The 25,151-nt window shown below is 32.9% G+C and overlaps 1 protein-coding gene across 3 annotated transcripts; it reads right to left on the bottom strand.

Moving 5' to 3' along the window:
• Positions 1 to 308: 308 nt before the first annotated feature.
• LOC131593166 (putative disease resistance RPP13-like protein 1) lies at positions 309 to 16,210 on the bottom strand. Of its 3 annotated transcripts, none has more exons than XM_058865436.1 (4): positions 16,060 to 16,210; positions 15,887 to 15,945; positions 12,184 to 12,269; positions 309 to 3,595 (listed from the first exon to the last, which is right to left on the bottom strand). In XM_058865436.1, the coding sequence occupies exon 4, from the start codon at positions 3,587 to 3,589 to the stop codon at positions 1,529 to 1,531; it is 2,061 nt and encodes a 686-aa protein (XP_058721419.1). In that variant the 5' UTR covers positions 3,590 to 3,595; positions 12,184 to 12,269; positions 15,887 to 15,945; positions 16,060 to 16,210; the 3' UTR covers positions 309 to 1,528. The 3 variants fall into 3 exon arrangements, with proteins under 3 accessions (XP_058721419.1, XP_058721418.1, XP_058721417.1); XM_058865435.1 differs by having other exon boundaries at positions 12,184 to 14,795; XM_058865434.1 differs by lacking the exon at positions 12,184 to 12,269.
• Between the last annotated feature and the right edge of the window lie 8,941 nt (positions 16,211 to 25,151).

The raw sequence follows: 25,151 nt of genomic DNA on the forward strand, positions 1-25,151 counted from the left end.
CAAAACAGTTCTGCATTTATGATGATTCCTGAAAAACTTCTTCTGATCATCATTCATTTCTTGCCTTGACAGCTTTACGCCTCTGGCATTTATGGGATGTTTGTAACCATCCATTAGAAGATCCCATAGATCACCATCTAGACCCAGAAAGTAACTTTCCAGTTTATCTTTCCAGTATTCAAAGTTTTCACCATCAAATACCGGCGGTCTAGTATAACCATTGTTACCGTTGTATTGCTCGGCAGAGCCAGATGTAGATGCAGGTGTAGGTGTAGTCCTTTCACTTTCATCAACCATCTTTTAAATGAAGCGTTTTTCTCTTCCTGAATCTTTTCTAAACACGGTTAAGTGCTTGCACCTTAGAACCGGCGCTCTGATGCCAATTGAAGGATAGAAAAACACTTAGAAAGGGGGGGATTGAATAAGTGTAACTTTAAATCTTGAACGATAAAAATAAATTGCACAATTATTTTTATCCTGGTTCACTGTTAACGAAGCTACTCCAGTCCACCCCCGCAGAGATGATTTACCTCAACCTGAGGATTTAATCCACTAATCGCACGGATTACAATGGTTTTCCACTTAGTCCACGACTAAGTCTTCCAGAGTATACAGATCACAACTTGATCACTCCAGGAACAACTGCTTAGTTCACTCCTAATACTTTTCTAGAGTCTACTGATCAACACGATCACTCTAGGCTTAGTTCACTCCTAAGACTTTCTGCTCAGCCAACTGCCAAGACTTCCTAGAGTATACAGATCACACGATCACTCTAGTTCCTTACAACTTAATGTAATCAATTCAAGAGTTTACAAATGCTTCTTAAAAGCGATAATCACAACTGTGATATTTCTCTTACAGTTTAAGCTTAATCTCACTAAAATATTACAACAGCAATGTAGTGAGCTTTGATGAAGATGAAGATTCTGAGTTTTTGATTGAACAGAGTTTCAGCAAGTTAATTTGAATTGTATTGGTGCGAAATCGTTAACCTTGCTTCTCATCAGAACTTCATATTTATAGGCGTTGAGAAGATGACCGTTGAATGCATTTAATGCTTTGCGTGTTCCGTACAGCTTTGCATTTAATGTTATACGCTTTTGTCAACTACCTCGAGCCTTGTTCACGCTGTGTCTACTGACGTAGCCTTTAGTAGCTTTAACGTTCCTTTTGTCAGTCAGCGTAGTCTGCCACGTGTACTTCCTTCTGATCTGATGTTTGTGAATACGACGTTTGAATATCATCAGAGTCAAACAGCTTGGTGCATAGCATCTTCTGATTTTGAAGTGCTTCTGTTGCGTGATACCATCTTCTGATCTTCAGTGCTTCTGATCTCATGTTCTTCTGATGCTTCCATAGACCCATGTTCTGATTCTGCTTCGACCATCTTCTGATGTCTTGCCAGACCATGTTCTGATGTTGCATGCTGAACCATTTGAGACACAACTTCTGAGCGCTGAATTATGCGTACTCTTTATATATTTCCTGAAAGGGAAATTGCATTGGATTAGAGTACCATATTATCTTAAGCAAAATTCATATTATTGTTATCATCAAAACTAAGATAATTGATAAGAACAAATCTTGTTCTAAAAGTTTGTAGATGGTTTAGTTTCCTTATCTGCTTTGGCATTTTCTTTATTGCAGTTCCTTCCAGATTAAGATGGCGTAAATGGTCAAGTTTGTAAAAATCTAAAGGAAATTCAGTCAAATTACGACACCCTTTCAATTCCAGTCTCTCTAAGTTATAAAGCTTACAGATAGAGTCGGGCAACCTTTTAATATTTGTCCAAGACAGGTCTAGATAACGTAAAGAATTTAAGCTACCTATCTCATCAGCTAGTTCTTGATTTTCAAATGAAAAACCAAAACCACAAAACGACAACATCCGCAAATATTTTAGCTTTGAAAACAAATCACATTGCACATTGTTGCTTTTCATGAAGCATTCGCCACCATCTCCTCGTCTGTTTACCAACAAACTGTGTAATCCCTTAGCTTTATAAATATGCTTTAATATCCCATCGCCGGCTTTCAAATTACGAGAACACCAAATGTGGCGTGTCCTTTCAGATATCTCTTGCACCTTTTCACCCTCGACTTGTAAGCAAAACTCTCCAGACTCTGATTTTGCCAAGTCATTGACAAGATCATGCATGACAAAACTACCACCTAGTGATCTTTGGAAAAATGAAATTGACTCAAGATCATCAAATGACTCACTGCCCAACTCTTCTTTACTTTTGTTACTTTTGTAGGAATTCAACAAACCATTTGCCATCCACATTTTGATTAACTCATTCTTGTGAAACTCATAACCCTTGGGAAATATGGAACAATATGCAAAACAACGCTTCGAATTTGAAGGAAGATTATGGTAACTCAGTCTCAATACTGGATTTATGTCACTGTCTCTCTCTGATAAACGCCACATATCAGTCTTTAATATTTTCTCCCATTCATTTTTAGAGAAATTTTTTCTCAAGAGGTTCCCCATTGTTTTAACAGCTAATGGCAACCCTCCACACTTGTCTACTATCATCTTTCCAATTGATTCAAGATCTGGATATTCATTCACGTTTCTATCCTGAAAAGCATGTGTCACAAATAAACTCCAGCAATTACTCTCCTCTAGTTGTTCTAATTCAACTAACTTGACAGAATCCATGGCTGATGCATCATCCTTACTTCGTGTTGTCACGATCATCTTACTTCCAGAAGATCCTTTATTAAAAGGAATTAGTAACTGCTCCCAACTTTTCTCATTAGCTTTCCAAATATCATCTAGAACAAGCAAATATTTCTTTCCCATTACGGTCTGTTGCAATTGACGTTGAAGTATTTCCAAGCTTTCATCTGTTGGAGAATTAAATTGCTCGAGAATTTCTTTAGTGAGCCCAAAAATATCAAATGGATTTGAAACATAAACCCAAGCTTTAAGTTCAAAGCTGTTTTGCACCTTGTCGTCATTGTAGACGAGCCGAGCAAGGGTTGTCTTACCCATCCCACCAAGACCAACTATGCTGATTATTGGTGCGTGGTTGCAAATACTACCATTGTCTAAAAGTAAGAAATCAATAATTTCCTCTTTATCACCATTTCTACCAAGTATTCTAGATTCATCCACCAAAGAAGTCGTTGGCACTCTTTTTGAAGATTCTGGACCGACTTCAAGTCCATTACGAGCAGATGTTCCTTCTTTCAATCCCACCACATCATTTTGCTTTAAAAGATGTTCTAGCTTATCTAGCGAGTCTTTCATCCTAGATTCAAACTGATTAGTCAGAGATGAAAAGAAGTGTTTAACTTTGCTCTTTCGTTGTGCACTTGTAGCAATCTCATCCAACAGCTGTTCTACTTCATATACCTCATGTTTTATATCATCAAGCCAAATCCTCACATTTGGATTCTGGTACTGCTTTGTCTCTGCATCATCCAACACTTGATTGATAGAATTCAAATTGATTTCGAGTTTATTCACCATTCGTTTCTTGAAGATGTCTTTGTAATCTCCTGAGACAACCCTCTCTACAATTACTTGGATGACAGGTGTAAGAAATGCTCCTGCAACCATCAGCCCTGCCATGGCTACCTATAAGATGGTAATATGTTATCTTCTGTTAAGAATAAAAACTTATCTTCGTACACACATTGTTGCAATATCAATGTTAAACCATACATATTACATAAAGTGTAATGTTCTAAACATATATTAAAAATAATAGACTGTTTGATTAATGACACATTATGCTGTTATGATAACAGTTATACATGGAGACCATCTTCATTGCAAACAACAAAATCATTTGTGACTTTTATATTTCTACACCACTATTCTATTTTTAGAAATCAATAATTTTATTATTCGAAATAAAATTAGTACAAAGACTATGAGTGATTTATCAGATTTCATAATCATGACAATTTTTATTACATTTTCATTAATAATTAATAATGTAATTTGTTTAAAAAAAACTAGTAAAAAGCTGAATAAAAAACTAGTCAAATATTTTATTAAAAACTTAAAAAATATAAGGAATTTGATAATTAATAAAGTAATTTGTTAAAAAAAAAACTAGTAAAATATTTTATTAAATAATTAAAAACTGTAAGGAATTTGAAATTGCATTTGAATATATAGTTGGGAGAAAGTTTGCAGTTAAATTATACATAATATTAACTCCTCCAAATTTCTGGTAAAATCTTCATAATAACTCTCTTTTGCATTCTTTAATAATATATCTATAATATTGATATTTTACAAAATTTCACTAGTTTGTCAATACCTTTTTTAAAATATTAGTTTAAAATTTAATATTTAGGAAATAGAATTTTTTTAAGAAATTAGTTGACATAAATTGATGGTATAAATTTTTTTACATAGTGCATACCAATTTAACTTTTAAAATCTTTTTTTAAAATAATTAAACACTTCAGTTATAATATAATGTAAGTAATATCTATTAAATCATAATGAAAAAATAAATTTTATTTAATTGTTAATTATATGATAATTAAGATTAAGTTATTACAAGTAAATAATATAAATGTATAATAATTGAAAGCTAAATGTTATGTTGTCCAAGTAATTGAAAGTTAAAATATCAATAAGAATTTATTTATGATATAAAATAAACAATTACTACAAGATTTATGTTTTCTAATAATAATAATAATAAGCATAATAATATTAATAAAAAAAATAATAATAATAATAGACTTTTAAATTCTATTTATAATTAATTAGAGAAAATAGTAATATGCTTTCAATATTATAATGATATAAATGACTTATTTAAAGACACAATTTTTTTTTTGTTTACGACTAAAGTTGATATTTATTAGAGCTTAAAGGTAGTGCTAGGGGTGGCAAAACGGGTCAGGCCCGCCGGGTCAGCTCGTTTGACCCACCATTTTAGGCGGGCTGGGCTGAGGTTTTTCGGCTCGGTACCTTAAGTTGGCCCGCCCCGCCTAACCCGCTTAAAAAATGGGCCGAGGCGGGGCGGGGCGGGTTTTGCCCGCGGGCTTTTTGTTAAAAAAAAAATTTATTTAGAATTAAAACAACTTTAACTATAAAAATAACACTCTTCTCTTAGATTGGAAAAGTTTGAAATAAAAGAACAGTTGTATAACATGCATAATTATTAAGTTGTTAATACATTAGCTCACATGTTTTCTTTAGAATTTTAAGTAAATGAGGGATTTGATGAGTCTATAAGTGTGACAAATTTTGGATTCAACTATTAAGGAATCGATTAATATAAAATTTTATATGAAGTAATTAGTGAGAAAGTTAGGTGTTGATATTTTATGCACCGAGATGTATTATGCGGTGTAATTGTTATCACTGTCTGTCTTACGTAAATTCTTAATTGGGTTTTCTAGTAGCTAGTTTTTAAATAGAATTAGAGTGATATGTATTATTTATTTATTTATTTATTTTGATACGCTTTTTTATTGAGGTCGAGTTTATTTTGTTATAATTGATCTTTATTTGTCTTATTTTTTGAACTGTTTGGACTTAAGACATGTTGAAGTTCTATTGTGCGTTGTTAAAAAATATTTTATCGACATTTTTGGTAATAATTAATTTTTTATGTTAATTATGTAGTAAATCAAACTGTAAAAATAAAAAAATTAATAAAAATTGGCGGGCCGACCCGCCAACCCGCCAACTCGTTAGTAAATGGGGCGGGCATGACTTTTGAGCTCGGACACCTAAGTAGGCCCGCCCCGCCCCACCCCGCTTTTGGACGGGCTTAAATGAGGCGGGCCTAAACGGGGCGGGCCGCCCACTTTGCCACCCCTAGGTAGTGCAGTAAAATTCTTTACACAGTCTGTGCATCACAATCCTTGAAAATAAATACTTTAAATATTATTTAAAGAAAAAGTCAAACATTTATAAAAGTTAACGGTTTGAATTTCACTGACAGTGTAAAACTACTTTACATTATCAGTGTATTTTCATTAAATCCTATTTATTATTATATAAAATAAATTTCAACTATTTCTTTTTGAGTTTTCATTAATATATTATATTAATATTTAATATACAACTATAAAAGTGAAATAGTATTAGTAAATAATATTAAATTTTAAGGTAATAAAAAAAAGTATTAATGTAAATTTACAGTATAAAATTAAATAATGAATGCAACAACTAAAATTTATAACTACAATAATGAAATTTAAAATTTTATTTAAAGTCGCGATTAATTTTAAAAAAAATAATACTTTAGTGTGTATTAGATTCAAATAAAAAATTAAATTGCATTTATATTTTGAATCAAGAAAATAAATTATATATTAAATTTTTAATTTTAATAGTGATATAATGTAACATTAAAAATTATATTATGTTTAACATCACAATATATTGTTGTTAAAAATTATATATTAAATTTTTTTTAATAGTGATATGTGATTTATATTAACATTAAAAATGTGGGTATTAATAGTAAACATACATTTAAAACTTTAAAAAAATGAACTAATTTCTTTGGTTTTAAATTAATGAAAAAACAATAGTGAATTTCTAGTCATTTATAAAATTGATACACTTTTACTTTTTTGCAGTGTTTTAAAAACCGGACCGGTCATCAAACCGGTGAGGGTACTGGGTCACTGGTTTATCGGTCGAACCACTGGGTCACCGGTCGAACCACACGAGCAAACCGAATTAAACCGGATTAATCCGGATAACTCGGTTGAATAGACCTGTCATTATATAGGTATAAAATCGGTCGAACCGGATAATTCAGTCTCTAAAAAAATTTAACTAGTTTTTAAATTTTTTAAAAATATCATATCATAAATTCACAATTTCATTACTTAAATTCAAATTTTAAACAAAGGTATCACACATAACAAAATAGTAAAAAATTACAAAGTCTAATTTCAACATAATCTAATTGAATAGTTTATAACAAAATAACTCTAATGTGTACCAAATTTAATTACAAATAGGATCCTCCATAAAAGAAAATCAAATAAAATTTAATATGTTTATGCTATTTAAGAAAATTTATTAGCAAAGATAACAAATAGACAATAAAGTTTTTTTTTTGAGCAAAGAGAATAAAGTTTTTAATTTGTCACTAACGAAAAAAATTATGTGAGAATGCTATTTAAGTAATACACTATTAAATATATTAAAAAAAAAAAATTAAAAAGAAATGTTAAAAAAAGTTTTAAAAAAAATTTTAAAAAACAAGAAAAAAAAAGCAATTAAACCGCCGGTTTTCCGGTTTGATGGCATACCCGATCCGACTATTGAATCAGACCAGTTACCGGTCCGGTTTTTAAAACTATGCTTTTTTGTCTTCATATATTTCATATAAAAGTATAAATTGTATCAATAAGAATTAATTAAGATCGCTCTTCTCGATAATATGAAAACATTATTAGAATTATCTATATTTAACTCTTGAGAATTTTAATTAAAATTAATTTTAAATTCATTTTGTTGATCTAAAAATTATATTTCTTTTTTATATTATTATTAGGTTGTTGTTCTAACTTCTAATTATTCAACTTCTTTTATATTGTGATTTGGTGAAATACATAACGGGACATAGGGCTGGCAATGAACCAAACTAATTCGAACATAGTTCGAAACTCGATTCGAAAACTAAATCGTTGAACTAGGTTCATGAACCAAATGAGCTGAGTATGAGCTAAAAACTAAATTCTTTAACTAAATGAGCTGAACTTGAACTATACATAGTTCGACTCGTTAGGTTCATGAGTCAACTCGATTATATATGAGATAGATTATATTGTATTTAAAAGTAGGTTTAAATATTTTCTCCAAATCTTAGTATCATATTTTATTTTAATCTAACTGTTTTAATTGATAATTTATATACTCTAGTGAGCAAAATATTTCTACAAATAATTATACAAATAAAATTATCATCGTATGAATTCCAATCTTATAAATTTAATTTTATTTCTATATTTTTTATTTAAAAAATATTAATTTAAAATGTCAAATCTATATATAAAAAAATATACTTTAAAAAATTACTTTTAAGTCCGTGAAATAAACGAGTTGCACCTAACAAGATAAACCTAATGAGTTGAATCGAGATGTTTGTGAACTTCTAACAAGTCGAGTTTGACCTGAAAAAAAGTTCGAGATAAACTCGAACTCGAACTCAAACTCGGCCAATTGTTAACGAGTTGAGTTTGAGCTGAAAAAAAAATTCGTCATGAACTCGAACTCGAACTCGGCCAATTCTTAACGAGTCAAACTGAGCTGAGGCGAGTTCGACTCGACTCGACTCATTTCCAGCCCTAATGTCGGGACATTTTGTGAAATATGAACACGAAATTGTCATTAAACATTTTTAGAAGACAGAAAAAAATAATGAAAATGAAAAATTACTAAAGAATATCTAAAGTCAATATTAATAATAGTAATTAAAAATAACAAAATTAAGATAAAATATCATATAAGAGCTAAAATAAATTAATAATTCTTTTAAAATAAGAAAAAATTAACAGCAAAATAATTATATCTTTAATCAAATACTATTAAGAGAAAATAGATGGTCTACTTTTGGAATAATGGCTTGCCTATATGTTTTTATTAGGTTTATAGAGTCAATCAATATATCATTCTAACAACTTAGTTCTTTTAAAAGAAATATAATATCTTAGCGAGTGAGACATAAAATAAATAAATAAAACACCTCATAAATTAATGGGGATTATAAACAACATATTATGATTTTGGAATATTCGATTTTAATGTGAAAATTTGGCCATAGAAAAGTTGACATATTTAGTTAAAAAATTATAATTATTGAAATGCACTTTTTTATTTGACAAAATAAATCCAAAACATTACATATTTTTATAATTTTTATTGTAGAATTGATAAATATATATTAATTTGTAATAGACAATTCTTGGTTAAATTATAAGTAAAAATATATATTAAATTGTAATTTATGATTATTTGTTAAATTATAAGTTAACTTTTTATCTAAAGAAAAAATACTATATATTTTGAAAAAAAGGAAAAAAAAATTAAATTCCAATATATAGATATACTTATATTTGTAAAAATTATGAATAACAATTGAAAGTTATCGTACAAAAAATTTATTACGTATATATTATTTTTTTGTAAAAAGTTTCTTTTGCATATGATGTAAATAAATTTATTATTTTTGAATCATAAAAAATATAATAGCATAATTTTATTTATGATAAGATAATAATATTAAATATATTAATGATATACATAATTATAAATTTTCCGAAGATTCAATTTTAATGTAAAAAGTTAGCCATAGAAAATTTGACATATTTATTTAAAAAATGATAACTATTGAAATGCCACTTCTTTATTTGAAAGAATAAAACTAAAATTTTACATAAAATTTTTTTTGATAATTTTTATTGTAGGATTGATAAATATATATTAATTTGTTATAGATAATTCTTTGTTAAATTATAAATAAAAAAAAAATATATTAATTGGAATTCATTATATTTGTTATATTATAAGTTAAAGTTCTATTTAAAGAAAAAAATATTTCACATTTTAAAATATACGTAAAAATATTTAAATTTAAAAATATTGTTTTTGGTAGAATGTTTTAATATTGAAAGAAAGTAATCATATAAAAAATAATAACATGATTTTATTGATGAGAAGGAAATTATGTTATATATTTTAATTATATACATAATAATATATATTTTTAAATAAATTTTTTTGGTAGAATTTTAGAATAATTAATGAAAGTAATGAGAAAAAAAATTTATTATGTAAATATTATTTTTTGTAATAAAAAGATATTAAAGAAAAAATAAAATCACATAATAGAATAGGTTAGAGTTACTAAACTAGAGATGAAAGGTTTTAAGATGTTTTTTCCGAAGGATCATCTATGAATATGAATATTGATGACGCGGCGAAAATGATTTTATGTGAGAAATAATAATTTTATGTGGCAGATATGTTAGGGTTCATTTTTAATATAATATATATATATATATATATATATATATATATATATATATATATATATATATATATATATATATAATCGATAATAGATGTGAACTTATTATCCAAAAATAAATTAAAATAAAAGTGCTAGACTTAACATCAGAAATAAAAAACATCATTTAAAAAAAAAAGGAAAAAGCTTTTTGTTTTTCGTGGTTAATATTATATAGTTAAAAAGTTTATTTGATTATTTGCGAAAAACTGAAATTTGTTTAGAAAGTTTCTCAATGCACCCCATGCATATCTTATACACCACGCAAATTTTAATTTTTACCCATTTTTCGAAGATGCATATTCGGAAGCACCCCATATTTTGAAAAAAAATTGATTCTTTCCGTAGATGCATCTACGGAAGTGTATAAAACATAGTAAAACTTAGGATTTACAACTTGGGATTTTCTCAATTAATTGGAAAAATCTCAAGTTCTGTATCTACGGAAGATTTTTTCTAATTAATTGATAATTTGGGATTTTCCGAATTATTAAAACTCCATCAAATCTTTCTCTAGATGTAACTAGAGAAGATTTTTCTCAATTAATTTGTAATTTAATTGAAAATTTTTCCAAATTAACTAAGTTTGTGACATTCACGTTAAATAATAGTAAAAATTGATTTTTTTCATTAATTGGGAAAATCTCAAATTAAGTTAAAAATAATTGGAAAAATCCTAAATTAATTTTTCAATTAATTGGAAAAATCTCAAATTAATTAAGTTAATAAAATCTTCCGTAAATATATCTACAGAACTTATCTTCCGTAAATCCTATTTTGAAGTCTCGCTATGGTGACTTATCGTCTTGCATTATGGGTGGAGGTAAGTTTTCTAGTGTTTATTCTTCATCTTGTTCTGTATGGTGGAAGGATTTAATAAAGTTGGGCACTACTTCATCTTCATCTTTTTCTACTTTATCTCTTGATCCGATAAAGGCTTATTCTAGATTCTTTGTTCATAACGGATATACCACTCCGTTTTGGGATTCCGTGTGGTTGGATGGTGTTTCTTTGAAAGAAGAATTTCCGGACCTTTTCGAGGCTTCTAATTTGAAGTATGTTTCGGTGGAGGCTATGGGTGGTTGGAAGGAAAATAGGTGGTGTTGGGGGGATTTAGGCTTAAACGCGGGAGTGGTGAGGGAAGGTGGTTTCGGTAACATTATGGGAGATTTAAAGGGCCGGTTGGAGGTTTTCGGGGGGTGGAAGGAAGAAAAGGACTCGGTTGTTTGGAGGGGGAATTCGGAGTCGATTTTTTCGGTAGCTTCGTGCTACAATTTTTATGACCATCTTCGAATCCCTTTTGGTCCTCCTAAAAAGAATGAAGAAGCGTTTGGTTTTCTTTAGAAAATGGATGTTCCGTTCAAAATAAAGGCTTTCGGTTGGAGACTTTTCCGGAATAGACTTCCCACAAAAGATCTTTTGCTATATAGAGGTACCCCTTTGTCTCTTGATAATTTGAATTGTGTTTTGTGTGGGATTTGTGTGGAGAACATGAAGCATCTATTTTTTAGTTGTATGGTGGTTAAGAACATTAGGAGGGAAATAGCTTTGTGGGTTGGAAAAGTGGGCATTGGTGAGGAAGATGGTTTGGAGAATTTTATGAATTGGTATCGGTACTTTCGTGTTAAAAAGGTGAAAGAGAGGAAGTTAGGAGTTGTTTGGCTTGCCACTAATTGGACCATTTGGTTGCTTAGGAATGGAGTGTCTTTTCGGAAGGATAAATGGAGTATTAATGATACCATTTGGAATATTAAGATGTTGGTTTGGAGGTGGACTTTTTGTGGAAAAATTACACATTCCAATTTTTCTTTTTACGAGTTCTCAAAGGACCCGTTGTTGTTCCTCTCGTAAGCAAATTTGGTTTGTAATTTTTTTTTTGTCGGGCTTGTTCTCGAGTCCTCTTGTAATGGCTTTGAGAACCCATTGTTCTCCCTTTAATATCTTGCTTATTGAAAAAAAAAATATCTACAGAACATTTCGAAGGTGCGTGAAAAGGACATTGGATATGTTGAGAAATTCTCATTTGTTTATTTGTTTATTGTTAATAAGTTAACTTTTAATAAATGCAATAAAAATAGCAACAAAACATGTACAAAGAGAAAGGAAAAACTTAACACAGATTAAAAAACCAACAAAATTATATTCAACAACTAAAACTAACCCACTAAATACTCCATTGCCGTAAAAAGTCCGCTATCCATTAGAGCTAGCACATATAGGCAGTGGGTAGCCCATCAGGCCGCATAACTTTACATTTAAAAAAAATATATATTAATATTTATATTGTCTTACTCCAAAATAGCATAATGTTTTTTCTCATTTCACTAAAATTTATTTCTATTCTATTCAATCTATCTCTTTTAAATATTATACATTAATATAATCAACATTCGTATTATATTTGTTTTCTCTTAAATTAAATATTCAAGTATTATTTTATATAGTTAAAACATATATTGTATTTAGAAGCACATTATAATATTTATAAGAGATAATATATTGCTGAAAAATGTATTATGTTTAAAATAATATAATTTTTAATTTTAATCATAATAAATATTATGGAGTTTTTATTTTTATTTTTTTTAATTAAAAAACCCATTTAGGGCTCAGGTAGTCCAAAGTCCATCTAGGACCGGACTCGAGTAGTAATTCTCAAGCCCATATTATACCGGATCTTTTTTGCCCAACTCTAAAAAACCTAGGACCCGTCAGAGCCAACCTAAATAGGCCGGATAGTCCATTTTGCCAACTCTAGTGAAAACAAAGAAAGTATAAGATCTCTTAATTAAGAAATATTTTGAGGCTACATAAAGTACTGTGAAGAAGTTGAAGTGTAAGAGAAGGAAATAGAAGAAAATGGATGAGAGAAATAGAAAAGTGAATGTCTTTCCCACAAACCACAAAAGAGATTGATATTTAATCTAAAACAAACCTCGATCACAAAAACGAGTGTCCCAAATTGAAAAATGAACCTTCTACGAAAGCTAAAAGAAATGTAAACGAAATTATTGAAGTTTGTTTGTTATCGACAACCAATTATTTCCATGTGCCATAAAGTCTAGATTCTTGACTTTTGATAGATACACTAGTAACCTATAATAAATGGAAAATTATCATTGCACCCATACCATCGTCGGTGAAAATCTCAAAATACTCTTATATTTTAGATATACATATTCGAAGACAATTCTTTTAAAAAAAGTGTGACTTCGCATATACATCTCTGAAATCACTCATTTTTCTGTGTAAAATATGGCGACTTCGGAGATGCATATGCGAAGTCATCTTAAAAAAATTTGTGTTTTCGGATATGCATATTCAAAATAATTTGGGGTATTTCAGAAAACGCAAACAGCCACCCCCACTGTTTGCATTCTCTTCAACTACCAAATTTTCACTTCAAAACCATTTTTTACCAAGTTCCATTCAGGCATTCCTACTCTACAAGTTCCATTCAAGCATTTCTAAGCTCAAAGCTCATTTCAAGTTCTACTCAAAGCTCCAAAATTTTGTAAGTTTTCTCTACTTTCTACCTCTAGCTCAAAGTTGTTATTAGGATTGTTAGAATTTAGGATAATGTGTAGGTTGATGTTATTGTAGTTCAATGTTAGTGTTTAGCACTTTAGATGTAGAAAACTGGATTTTGGATGAGTTAGGGCAAGAATTGGAAGTTTCTCAAAAATGGTTGTTCGCAGGTTAGTCGGGAGGAGGAGGAGGTACCTGAAGTGGAAGAGGTACCTGAGGTTCACCTTGAGCATGACGAAGATGCTCAGGACGATGTACATGATGCACAAGAGCGTGGTTACCTGGGAGGGCCTTCAGACACGTCTGTCTTGATATACTATCATGACCATGCCACTCAACATATTTAGGATGTAGAGAATTTTTTTTTGTTGCACTTTTTAATTTAAACGGTTTACTTACAAATAGTTGAAATGAATTTAAACGATTTATTCAGGATCCAACAACAACTAACATTGTTTTCTTTTGTGACAGGTTATTAGACCATTCCCGAATACAAAGAGTTGAATCCATGGAGTGGATGGTGAATTATCTGGGTATGGACGCATATATGGCCAATTATGATTGAAGAACAACAAATAGGGCGTGTATCCGGTTCTCCATCTTAAAAGAGATTAACGAGAACAACTTGGTGGCGGCAATTGAGGCTAAGGAGGAGGGTGATGCGATTTTTGTTGAGTACCGCCGAGCTTGTGCTTTGTGGTGTTGGTTCATGTTCTTGGTTGGCACGTCCCTCTTTGTGGACAAAAGTGCAATCTACGTGGACGTGACATATATTCGGTACTTTATTGATTCGTCTACAATTCATGAGTGGAACTAAGGTGTCGCCATTCTGATATACCTATACCCGAAGCTGAATAAAGCATGCAACTGGAGGACCAGCCAATTGACTGGCTCTTACATACTCCTCACGGTACATTTCTTTTTAATTATTTGTGTGTAGCCTTTTGTTCATCCGTTGCATTTTCTACAACCTTCACGTGCCGATTCTCATAATTTCGACTTTTCAGAATTGGGAGACTCGCCAAAAAATGCCCATTCAGATAGTTTATCGGATGATTCATCGCGCTATGCTTTATAAGAATCACACAACCAGTGCTTTAGGTACCAGGTGTTGAAATTACACAAAATATGTGGAGAATTCTTAATCAATATTGATGAACAAGAATCAATCACACCGATCCATTTCGCCTCTTGTTCTTCACTCTTCAATCGAGTGAACCAACCAACCTTGATTGCAAGATGATTCTGTTGCACAATCGATAATGGAAGAAGAGAAAAAAATGAATTGGGAAAGAGAGAAAATTAGGGTTTTAGCAAAAGTAGGGGAAGGATAAGAGAATATCTGCAGAGTTTCTCTGCTCTAAAAAGTGAAACTTATCAATTATGAAACTGCATGTTATTTACAACATTAGGGTAACTCCCTGTTTATAGGTTGGGTTTGCTCGCTCCCTAAGCAAACACCAAATAACCTAATTCTTATAAAATGTGCAAAATAAGCCTAAGTCAATTTTTTTGTCGAAGCAAACTCTTTCGACATTTCGACAACAGTAGGTATTTTGACAATATTATGATTCGATTCCATGAATTACATTCTCAACATAAATTTCTTTATTGTTAATAAGTTAATTTTTGTAATACTTACAATAACAGCTTAATGAGAAAACTAATGAGAAAACTTCATTGCAAACCAATCGAATTTAGTTTTATTTAAATTAAATCAAACTTTTAAATTTATATATTATAAATTTTTGGATTAAATATGTTTAAAGTCCCTCTAAGCTTAAGTATTTTCACTTTTTATCATTTTAAATAATTTCGTTAAATAACCATCCTCCTAATTTATGAGATTCACACTTTTGATCCCTTCGGCTAAAATTGTCGCTAATTTAGTTATTAAATGGTAAATCATTGTAAATCAGTCGTTAAGTTGTGAAAACTGTCATTAAATTGCAGGAGAGGTCAAAAATGTTGTTAAATATATTTACGAGGACTATTCTTTAACTAATATTTTTAAATATACAAAAAGTAAAAAAAAATTAATTTTAGAGAAATTTTAAAAATATTAAACCATAAGTTTTTTAATTATTAAAATTATTATATAGGTTAAAATTTAATATTATGAGACAAAGGCGATTTTCAATAAATTGAGACTTCCAATGAAAAAGAATCCAAGGGTGAACAAAAAATTAGAAAAATGATATCAAGTCTAAATAAGCTGGAAATTAAGGAAGAGAAATCAATTAAAACTAAATTTGGTTGTAGATCCAAGTAAAAGTAGAAAATTCTGAGTTAAAGATAGTAAAGCATATATTTAAGAGGGGAGAAAAAGATATTACCTGTAAAATATGTGAGTAAACAAATTGAGACTATAATCTTCTGCGTAAGAAAAGAAAACCTGAAAGTAAATATAAAAATTGGAGTAAGATTTAGAAAATTAGAAACAATAAAAAATAAAAAATATACTACTAAAAGTTGATAAGAAGATCTCTGAATGAAAGAGAGAAATTACTTGTGGAAACAAAGAAACTTAGAAATAAGATCTCTTAATTAAGAAATTGAAACAGAAAATGGATGAGAGAAACAGAAAAGTGAATGTCTTTCCCACACACCACCACATGATATTTAATATAGAACAAACTGAAAAATGAACCTTCCAAGAAAGCTCAAAGAAATATAATAGAAATCAATATGCAAGTTGTATAATATTAATTTTGCTTATAAAAAAAAATGCAAGTTGTATTGGAGTATATAATTATTGAAGTTTGTTTTTTATCGACAACCAATTAATTGAATTGCTTGTGCCATAAAATATACTTCTAAGACTGGCTTACTTTTCGATAATTTCCTACCTTGTTCATTTTAATATTATTTTGTCAAACTAACTCTTAAGACCACAGTATAAAAATACAAATTTTTAAGTAGTGGTAGAATTATGTTGTAATATTTTATTTTTACGCAAGTTGTTTAAAAAAAATTTTAAAATAGTCTTTAAATTTCATTATATTTGTATGACTATTTCTTTATCACATTTTCACCAACAACTAGCAAAACTGAAAGCATCTATTGCTTAAAATTTCTATTAAATTTATAGCGGTGATAATTTTAACCCATTAACTCATTATCCGTTTAATTTATCTAATAAAATAATAAGAAATATTTATATAATTTAAAATTCAAATAATTTAATTTTTTTAATATTGATAACCACCCCGATACTGGTCGGGAGAGGTTGCAGAAAAATGATATGTTTCTCGTTTTAGCATTGATTCTGGAGCAAGTTCTCTCTTTTTTTTAGTTATAAATTTTTCATCTTTGGTAAGCATGAAATTGGTCAAACACTTCTCCAAATTATATCTTTGGTGAATTCATATTACTTGGCATAAAGAAAATATACTGTTATCATTCTCCTTGACGTGCTAACCAAGTTTCATCATACACACCATATTCATATTCGATAATTTACTAATAGAGAGCCCTCCAAAATGTTTAGGTAGCATCAAATTTTCCAATCAATCATATGAATTTTTCTGTTAACGTCAATAAACCTCTATGGAGCTTCTGAATTCGCATCATACAACTCTTTGGAATGGGAGTTCTCATCATCGAATATACCGGAATCGCTTGAATCACCGATTTAGAGAGAGAAACACGTCCAACAGAGCTTAAATTTTTAAGCATGACGAAAAAGAAAACGATGTGTAATTCATGTGCACAATAAAGGGAAGACAGAATAGAAAATTATTTGGTTACCTTACATACAGAATCATGGCATATCCATGAGAACATGTACTAAATTAGAGAGCCAACATACACCAAAAAGTAGAAAACAAAAGCAAAAGTGGAAGAACTTTTATCACGATGAGATAATGATAAATGACATACACCAAAGAATGTGCAATGGACTTTCTTGAGCATTTTGAGAAATTCTTTTTCAGCAAGAATATATTCAGTTTGTTCTTTTTTCATCACTATTCAATTCAGCAACATATTTGCAATTGAAACCATAAAGTGGATAACTTGAAACCAAAAAAATAAGCATCACATTATCCTTATACCTCATCCACCCCTACAACACTACAGTAGACATGATAGATTTGTGTTAGAAACCCTAGATCTAAGAATGCATTAAAGGACAATAAAATAAAACAACTTTTCTTCTTGCCTTACCCAAGAGCAATATTACATAATATATAGTAGGGTTATCACCACTACTTGGGCCATGGGCCAGCATAATTAAAAACTGCACTAATACATAATAATACTAATCCTGATAATTGCACCCCTTTAGTCTAATATAAAGTCCTTAAGTAAAACTGACTTCTTTTTAATTCTTTTGGGCCGAGATATCATAACATTACTCCCTGGCCCATAGAGAACCTTGTCCTCAAGGTTCAAGGGAGAAGAGACACCCAGCGTTTGAGATTGAGGCCCAATATGATCTTTCTGCAAGTGATTTTGGGGATCCATTATGGTGGGACCCGCGGACAGCTGTGGTTGTAGTGAGGCCACGTGATTGTGAAGTTTGGGCGGTGGAGAAGTGCTGAAGGGATAAGACGAAATCTGTGAGACAGCCTGTGATTGGTTGGGAGGAGATAAGGGCTTGCCTTGGGCAGTGTGCAGCGGGATACAGCTGGGAGTTAGCTGTATTGGAACGTTGGGTTTGGCCTCGGTATCAGAAACGTTCACGTGGGTTGTACTTCCTTTCATAAGTACACTTTGAAAATCACACTTCTTAGATCTACTCATACTTCCTTCCTCCGAAAATTTCACACTCTCCTTTTTGCTAACTACTTCTGCCGCTCTCTCTTTTGTCAAACCATTCTTTTCTGCCTCTCTCTCTTTTGCCAAACCAGTCCTTTCTTTCACTTGTTGTTTTGCTCCGACAGAATCTCGAGTTAACAGCTTCGAACCTTCACACTGTGAGAACGGAATCGAAACTGAGTGTGGTATGGGTTTGAAAACGGTGCTACTGTCCTCAGCATGAAACGGTTTCAGCAACGACACATGGACCACCGGATGTATTCGTGAGGACGACGGGAGATCAAGCATATAGTCAACTTGACCCACTCTTCGGATGATACGATAAGGACCAAAAAAACGCTTTGAGAGTTTCTGAGAAACCCGACGCTCTACTGTAGACTGGCGGTATGGTTGCAGCTTCAATAGGACCAGATCTCCCTCTTGAAAGGTAAAAGGTCGTCTCTTTACGTTAGCTTGCTTTTCCATGATGATCCGACTCTTTTTTAAATGAACCTTTAACTCATTCAAAATGTCTTGTTGTTGGTGCAAGATGTTGTTCAAGGACTCTTCCTCAGCAGATCCAGTGACATAATCCAACAGTCTAGGGGGTTCGCGTCCATACAGGGCCTTGAATGGAGACATCTGAATCGCAGTGTGGAAGGAGGTATTGTACCAATATTCAGCCAAGTGTAAGAACTTGTGCCATTTTCGTGGATGATCACCAGCCAAACACCTCAAGTAAGTTTCTAAGGACCTATTAACCACTTCTGTTTGGCCATCTGTCTCTGGATGATAAGATGTGGAATATTTCAGGTGGGTGCCATGAAGTTTAAAAAAATGTTTCCAAAACTTGCTGAGGAAGAGAGGGTCGCGGTCAGAAACAATGGATCGGGGTATGCCGTGAAGCCGGAAGATGTCCACAGTAAAACGAGCTGCCAAGTCTTTAGCAGTGAAGTGGGGAGGAAGAGGAATGAAGTGCACGAACTTAGTCAATCTATCACAGAGGACCCAAATCACTGTGTGACCTTCAGAGTTTGGTAAGTTTGTAATAAAATCCATCGTTATGTCTTCCCAAACTCTTTCTGGAACTGGCAATGGCTGTAGTAAGCCCTTTTTTTTCTGTGTGTCGTATTTGTTATGTTGACATATTAAACACTGTTTAACCATGTTCTTAACTGTAAGGTACATTCCTGGCCAACAGAAAGAAGCTTGAATCCGTGCCAACGTCGCTTTGACCCCAGAATGACCACCTTCCGGTGTTTGGTGGTACTCTCTCAAGATGCTCATTCGTAGATTCGGCAGATCTGGTATGAAAACTCTGTTTTTGTAATAAAGCAAGTCCTGTGATATTGAGTACTCAACATTGTGTTTGGAAGCCATGTTAAGAAGATTCTGACCTACTGTGTCGTGCTTGTAAAACTTTTTCAGAGTGGTGAATAGATCTGGAAAGGGAGAAGACACAGCAAGAAACATCAGCCCCTCTTTTTCATACTTTCTGCTAAGGGCATCGGCTACCAGATTTGTCCTTCCAGGTTTGTACGAAATCTCAAAATCAAAACCCTGTAATTTTGCTGTCCATCTCTGTTGTTCTGGTGTTTGAATACGTTGCAATAGTAAATCCCTTAGACTTTTCTGATCTGTATAGATGTGGAATTTATGGCCTATGAGGTACTGACGCCATTTCTTTACAGATTCTGTGATGGCAAACATCTCACGAACATACACAGAAGCTGCCTGCATTCGAGGACACATTTTCTTACTGAAGAAGGCAATGGGATGACCGTCTTGAGATAACACCGCGCCAATAGCAACTCCAGATGCATCAGTATCAATGTTGAAGTGTTTTGTAAAGTTAGGTAGAGCTAATACCGGCATGTCGGTCATTTTTGTTTTCAGATTTGTAAAGGCTGCAGCGGCCTCTGTACTCCATGTAAATTTAGTGGAACGCAACAAATCGGTGAGAGGAGCGGCGAGAGTGGCGTAATTTTGAACAAATCGACGATAAAAACCGGTGAGGCCGAGGAATCCGCGAAGTGCCGAGAGGGAACGTGGCTCTGGCCAGTCTAGGATAGCTTTTACTTTCTCTAAATCGGGTGCAACACCACTCGCTGAAATGACATGCCCTAGGAAATTAATCTGCTTAGCTGCAAACACACACTTAGATAACTTCACAAAATAGGAGTGATCCTTTAGTAACTTAAAAACAACCTGCAAATGTTCAACATGTTGAGTAAAATTGGAACTATAAATTAAAATGTCATCAAAGAACACTAAGACGAAACGCCGTAGGAAAGGCCTTAATAGATCATTCATAGCTGATTGGAATGTCGAAGGAGCATTAGTTAACCCAAAGGGCATAACTAGGAATTCGTAATGCCCATCAAAAGTTCGAAAAGCTGTTTTATGTGTATCCCTTGATGCAACCCTGATCTGATGGTATCCTGAACACAAATCTATCTTTGTAAAAATAGTAGCTGATCCTAACTCATCTAAGAGTTCATCAATAGTTGGGATTGGGAATTTATCTTTAATAGTTACAGCATTTAATGCGCGATAATCAATGCAAAAACGCCAAGTGCCATCCTTTTTTTTTACTAGTAGAACGGGGGAGGAAAACGGGCTGGTACTAGAAATGATAGTTCCATCTTCAAGCATTTGTTTAATTAAAAGGGTCATGGCATCTTTCTTTGAGTGGGGGTAGCGGTATGGTTTTACATTGATAGGGGGGTATTGGGCAAAAGGTTAATGTGGTGATCATGGGTTCTTGGGGGGGGAAGGCCTTTGGGTTGTTGGAAGATTGACTGAAATTTGGTTAAAAGTTGGGTAATTTGGGACGGGAGCGTAGCAGAATCTGTTGGAGGTGGTTTAGGCATTGGGATTTGAGGGTTTGTTGGTTCCATAAGTAGCAAGTGAAAAGATGCAATTGCATCGGTATGGATAAGCTGTTTGAGTTGATGAAAAGAGGTGTGGGTTGGAAAGGGTGTTGGGTCGCCGGTCAATGTAATGGGTTTTGTAAGGTGTTGAAAAGTAAGAGATGGAATAGAAAAATCAGCTTGAATAGGTCCTAAAGTCCTGAGCCAAGCCATGCCTAGCACAACATCTGCCCCTTCAATAGGCAATAAGTAAAATGGTAAATTGAAAGGTTTGTTTTGAAGCATGATTTCCACATTATCACATATTCCTTCACATTGTAAGTGAGAGCCATTTCCCACCATTACTGAAAATTGATTGATAGGAGTAGTGTTAAGATTCAAGTGATGAGCAATGCGGGGCTGCATAATATTATTGATAGGAGTTGTGCATTTGTGGCCGGTAAAAAATTTTTCATCGCAATTAAAACATAGGCCTTGAGCGCGTCGCTCTTGAAGTTGGGCTTGGGTTAATTTTCGGATAGGGACTTTGGGTTGATGGGGCAGGGGTGGTTTTTGAAGAAAAGTGGTTGCTGGTTGGGCGTTGTTTGTGGTTTTGCTGGGTTGGGGGTTAGAACTAGTGAAGGTGGGTTTTTGATAGGTTTGTGAAAACTGTTTGGGGAATCTGTTTTTGGAGTCCTTAATCTTAGCTTCGATCAGCTTAGCCAAGCCAATAGCGTGTGAAATTGAAGTAGGTTTATGTATAGCTAACTCATTTTGAATATCCTGCTGTAGCCCAGAAATGAAACAGTTTAAAATGGCTTCTGCTGGCAGCCCCATAACCTTATTACCAAGCTGCTCAAACTTGGTTTGATATTCCATAACAGAACCATTTTGCTTTAATTTAAATAATTCAGCTTGATGGTTTTCAAATGAAGAAGGGCCAAATCTTAATTCTAAGTCCCTAGTAAAAGAATTCCAATCCGTCAACAAGTGATTTTGACACATCCATTTAAACCATCCTAATGCATCTCCTTTCATATAGAATGACGTGAGTGATAAACGATTTTCCGGTGGAAGGTTATAAAATCCAAAAAATTGCTCAGCTTGAAATAACCATTCCAAGGGGTTTGAGCCATCAAAAGGTGGTAATTCCAGTTTTGGGGATCGCATAGGCGGTAAGGGTGGAATATTATGGTGGGGTAAAGGGAAAGTATTTTGGGGTGGAAATGGATAGGGTGCTGTATGTGCAGTAAAAACTGGCTGAGTGTATGGCGGATACGGTGGGAAAGGGGGGATTTGGGGCGGTGCTGTAAGGGTCACCGGTATGGGAGTGGTTTGGGGAACAGCTGTGTGGGACGGTGGATTTGTGGTGAGGATGGTGGGGGTGTAGACAGCAGGCTGAGTTGTGACATGTATGGGTGTGGTAGAGGATCTAGTTGGTGTGTGAGCTGATGTAAAAACATGAGTAAATGGTGGAGATCCAAAAGAAATGCTAGATGAGAATGGTTCCTTACCGGAGGAGGTTGCTGTTTGTGCAGAAACAGCAGCAGCAAGTTGAGAAGGTTGGATTGAAATGCTTTTAAGAGCAGCCATGAGAGATTCAAACCTAGAATCTTCCACCTCTTTTTCATTATCAAACCTTGAATGTAGTTCACCCACTTGTTGTGCTATAGTTGCTGAAATTTGTGCAAACCTAACATCCATTTGTTCTTGAGTTTCAGCCATTGCATTGTTGAGATGTTGAGTTGAGATGTTGATAGCTTCTTCCAAAATTTCTTTAGAAGAAGGATTTGTAGGTTTTGGAGGAGCCATGGAAGGAAAGAGTAGGATCAATGGAAGCACCAATGATAGATTTGTGTTAGAAACCCTAGATCTAAGAATGCATTAAAGGACAATAAAATAAAACAACTTTTCTTCTTGCCTTACCCAAGAGCAATATTACATAATATATAGTAGGGTTATCACCACTACTTGGGCCATGGGCCAGCATAATTAAAAACTGCACTAATACATAATAATACTAATCCTGATAATTGCACCCCTTTAGTCTAATATAAAGTCCTTAAGTAAAACTGACTTCTTTTTAATTCTTTTGGGCCGAGATATCATAACAAGACATGTAAAGAAACACCATCTCAGACATTCAGACAAGAATTTGATTTGCTTCAGAAAAATTCATCCACCAAAAAGAGAAGAAACAAAGAAGACAAGCACGTGACTTGTTACAAATGTGGAAAGTCAGGTCATTATCGTACAATGTGTCCTAACCTAAATAAACGCTACAATAAATTATGTTTTAAGTGGTGGAGGCATACTTGTGAGAGAACTCATGGTGGCAGAGAACATTGTTATTCAGTGGCAGCAGGTACTTCGAGAGGCAATGCTGCTAAAGAAGGATAGAATAGTGACACATGGCTATCTCTGACCTGCATGCCTTCCAAAATTTTCATAATTTAACTTTTAACCAAAAGTTACATTTCTAATATGTTGTAGAAAATAACTATCTTTCTTTAAACGGTAACCTGGAACAAATCTTGTTGAATCATTGGAATGTGAAAATGTGGTTATAGCAGCATGATGTGAAGATCTTTTTCTATGTAAACACATATATCAGATGTAGCAGCATGTTGTTAAACATAAAGTGTTCATGAAAATATAAACAGGGTTTGCACAGTTTATGTCGATGCACAACTTTGTTCAGGAATACTTCTATGAACTTTGTATGTATGGTACAAATTATGCCTTTGAATATGCAAGATCAACTTCCAAACTTCCTCCGGTACTTGATATAAATCCGTTTCGACGCTTTTGATTATCATACCATCCAACTACATTTTTCAAAGTAAAATATATTTCATGATTCCATTGAGAACTATTAAAACAATTTTATATGCATCACCTAAACTCTATTGCCATGAAATAACAGGACTAGATTAAAATAAAAATAAAGCTCGGTTCTCAAGGCCTTTTTGTGGGTAATGGTCAGATTCTAATAGCTGAAGGACTTATTCAACAATTACCACTCCATATACAAGGTCAGGAGATTCCAGTACCTGTATATTTACTGCAAATTTCGGATGCAGATGTGATTTTAGGCTCCACATGGCTAGCCACTCTAGGACCTCATGTAGCGGATTATGCAGCGCTGACATTAAAATTCTTCCTGAAGAATCAGTTTATCACACTGCAGGATGAAGACAATAGGGAAGAAACACAAGCTCAACTGAATCACTTCAAGAGGTTGCATAACACAAAGGCAATTGATGAGTGTTTTACAATACAAATAATACCACGAGATATGCCAGAAGATCACTGGAGAGAGTTACCTTCCAATGAGGCCCTTACAAATGCACCAGCAATATTCCAATGCTTAATGAATAAAATATTTCAAAGTGCACTCCAAAAGTTTGTTCTTGTTTTTTTGTTAATATACCGATATACAGTGCATCATGGAGGGATCATTTATGGCACTTAGAATCAGTCTTACAAACATTGTAACAACATCAGCTATATGCCAGGCTTTCCAAATTCTCTTTTGGCGCTACTGATGTGGTTTACTTACGGCACAAGGTTTCGGGTAGAGGAGTTTCGATGGAAATGAGCAAAGTGCAAGTAGTTTCGAATTTTTATGTTTGCATGGTCTGAGCTGCACTCCTTGTTTCTAGAAGAAATAATTGCTAATTAGTTGTTGATCCGTATTACAAGCAATTAATTGATACATACAAACAAGTCGCTGAACCAACTCAATACAGTGTCAGGGAAGGATTGCTTTATTGGAAGAATAGATTAGTGATACCATCAGAAGAAGAGATAGTGCAAAAGTTACTTAGTAAATTTCACCGTTCTCCTATATGTGGTCATGCTAACACCACAAGAAATGGGACCAATTATGCAGGCCATGGAAGTGTTGGCGACTAGAACCATCATCAAAAGGCCACATCAGGTTGACAATTTGACTTGACAGCTAGCTATCCCAATTTCATCAGTATGGTCAACTTTGTTCTGAAAT

This window comes from Vicia villosa, linkage group LG3, assembly GCF_029867415.1.
Source record: "Vicia villosa cultivar HV-30 ecotype Madison, WI linkage group LG3, Vvil1.0, whole genome shotgun sequence".
Taxonomy (NCBI): domain Eukaryota; kingdom Viridiplantae; phylum Streptophyta; class Magnoliopsida; order Fabales; family Fabaceae; genus Vicia; species Vicia villosa.

Coding starts and splice junctions, on each gene's coding strand:
- LOC131593166 (XM_058865434.1), bottom strand. CDS start 3,589: ATGGCAGGGCTGATGGTTGCAGGAGCATTTCTTACACCTGTCATCCAA.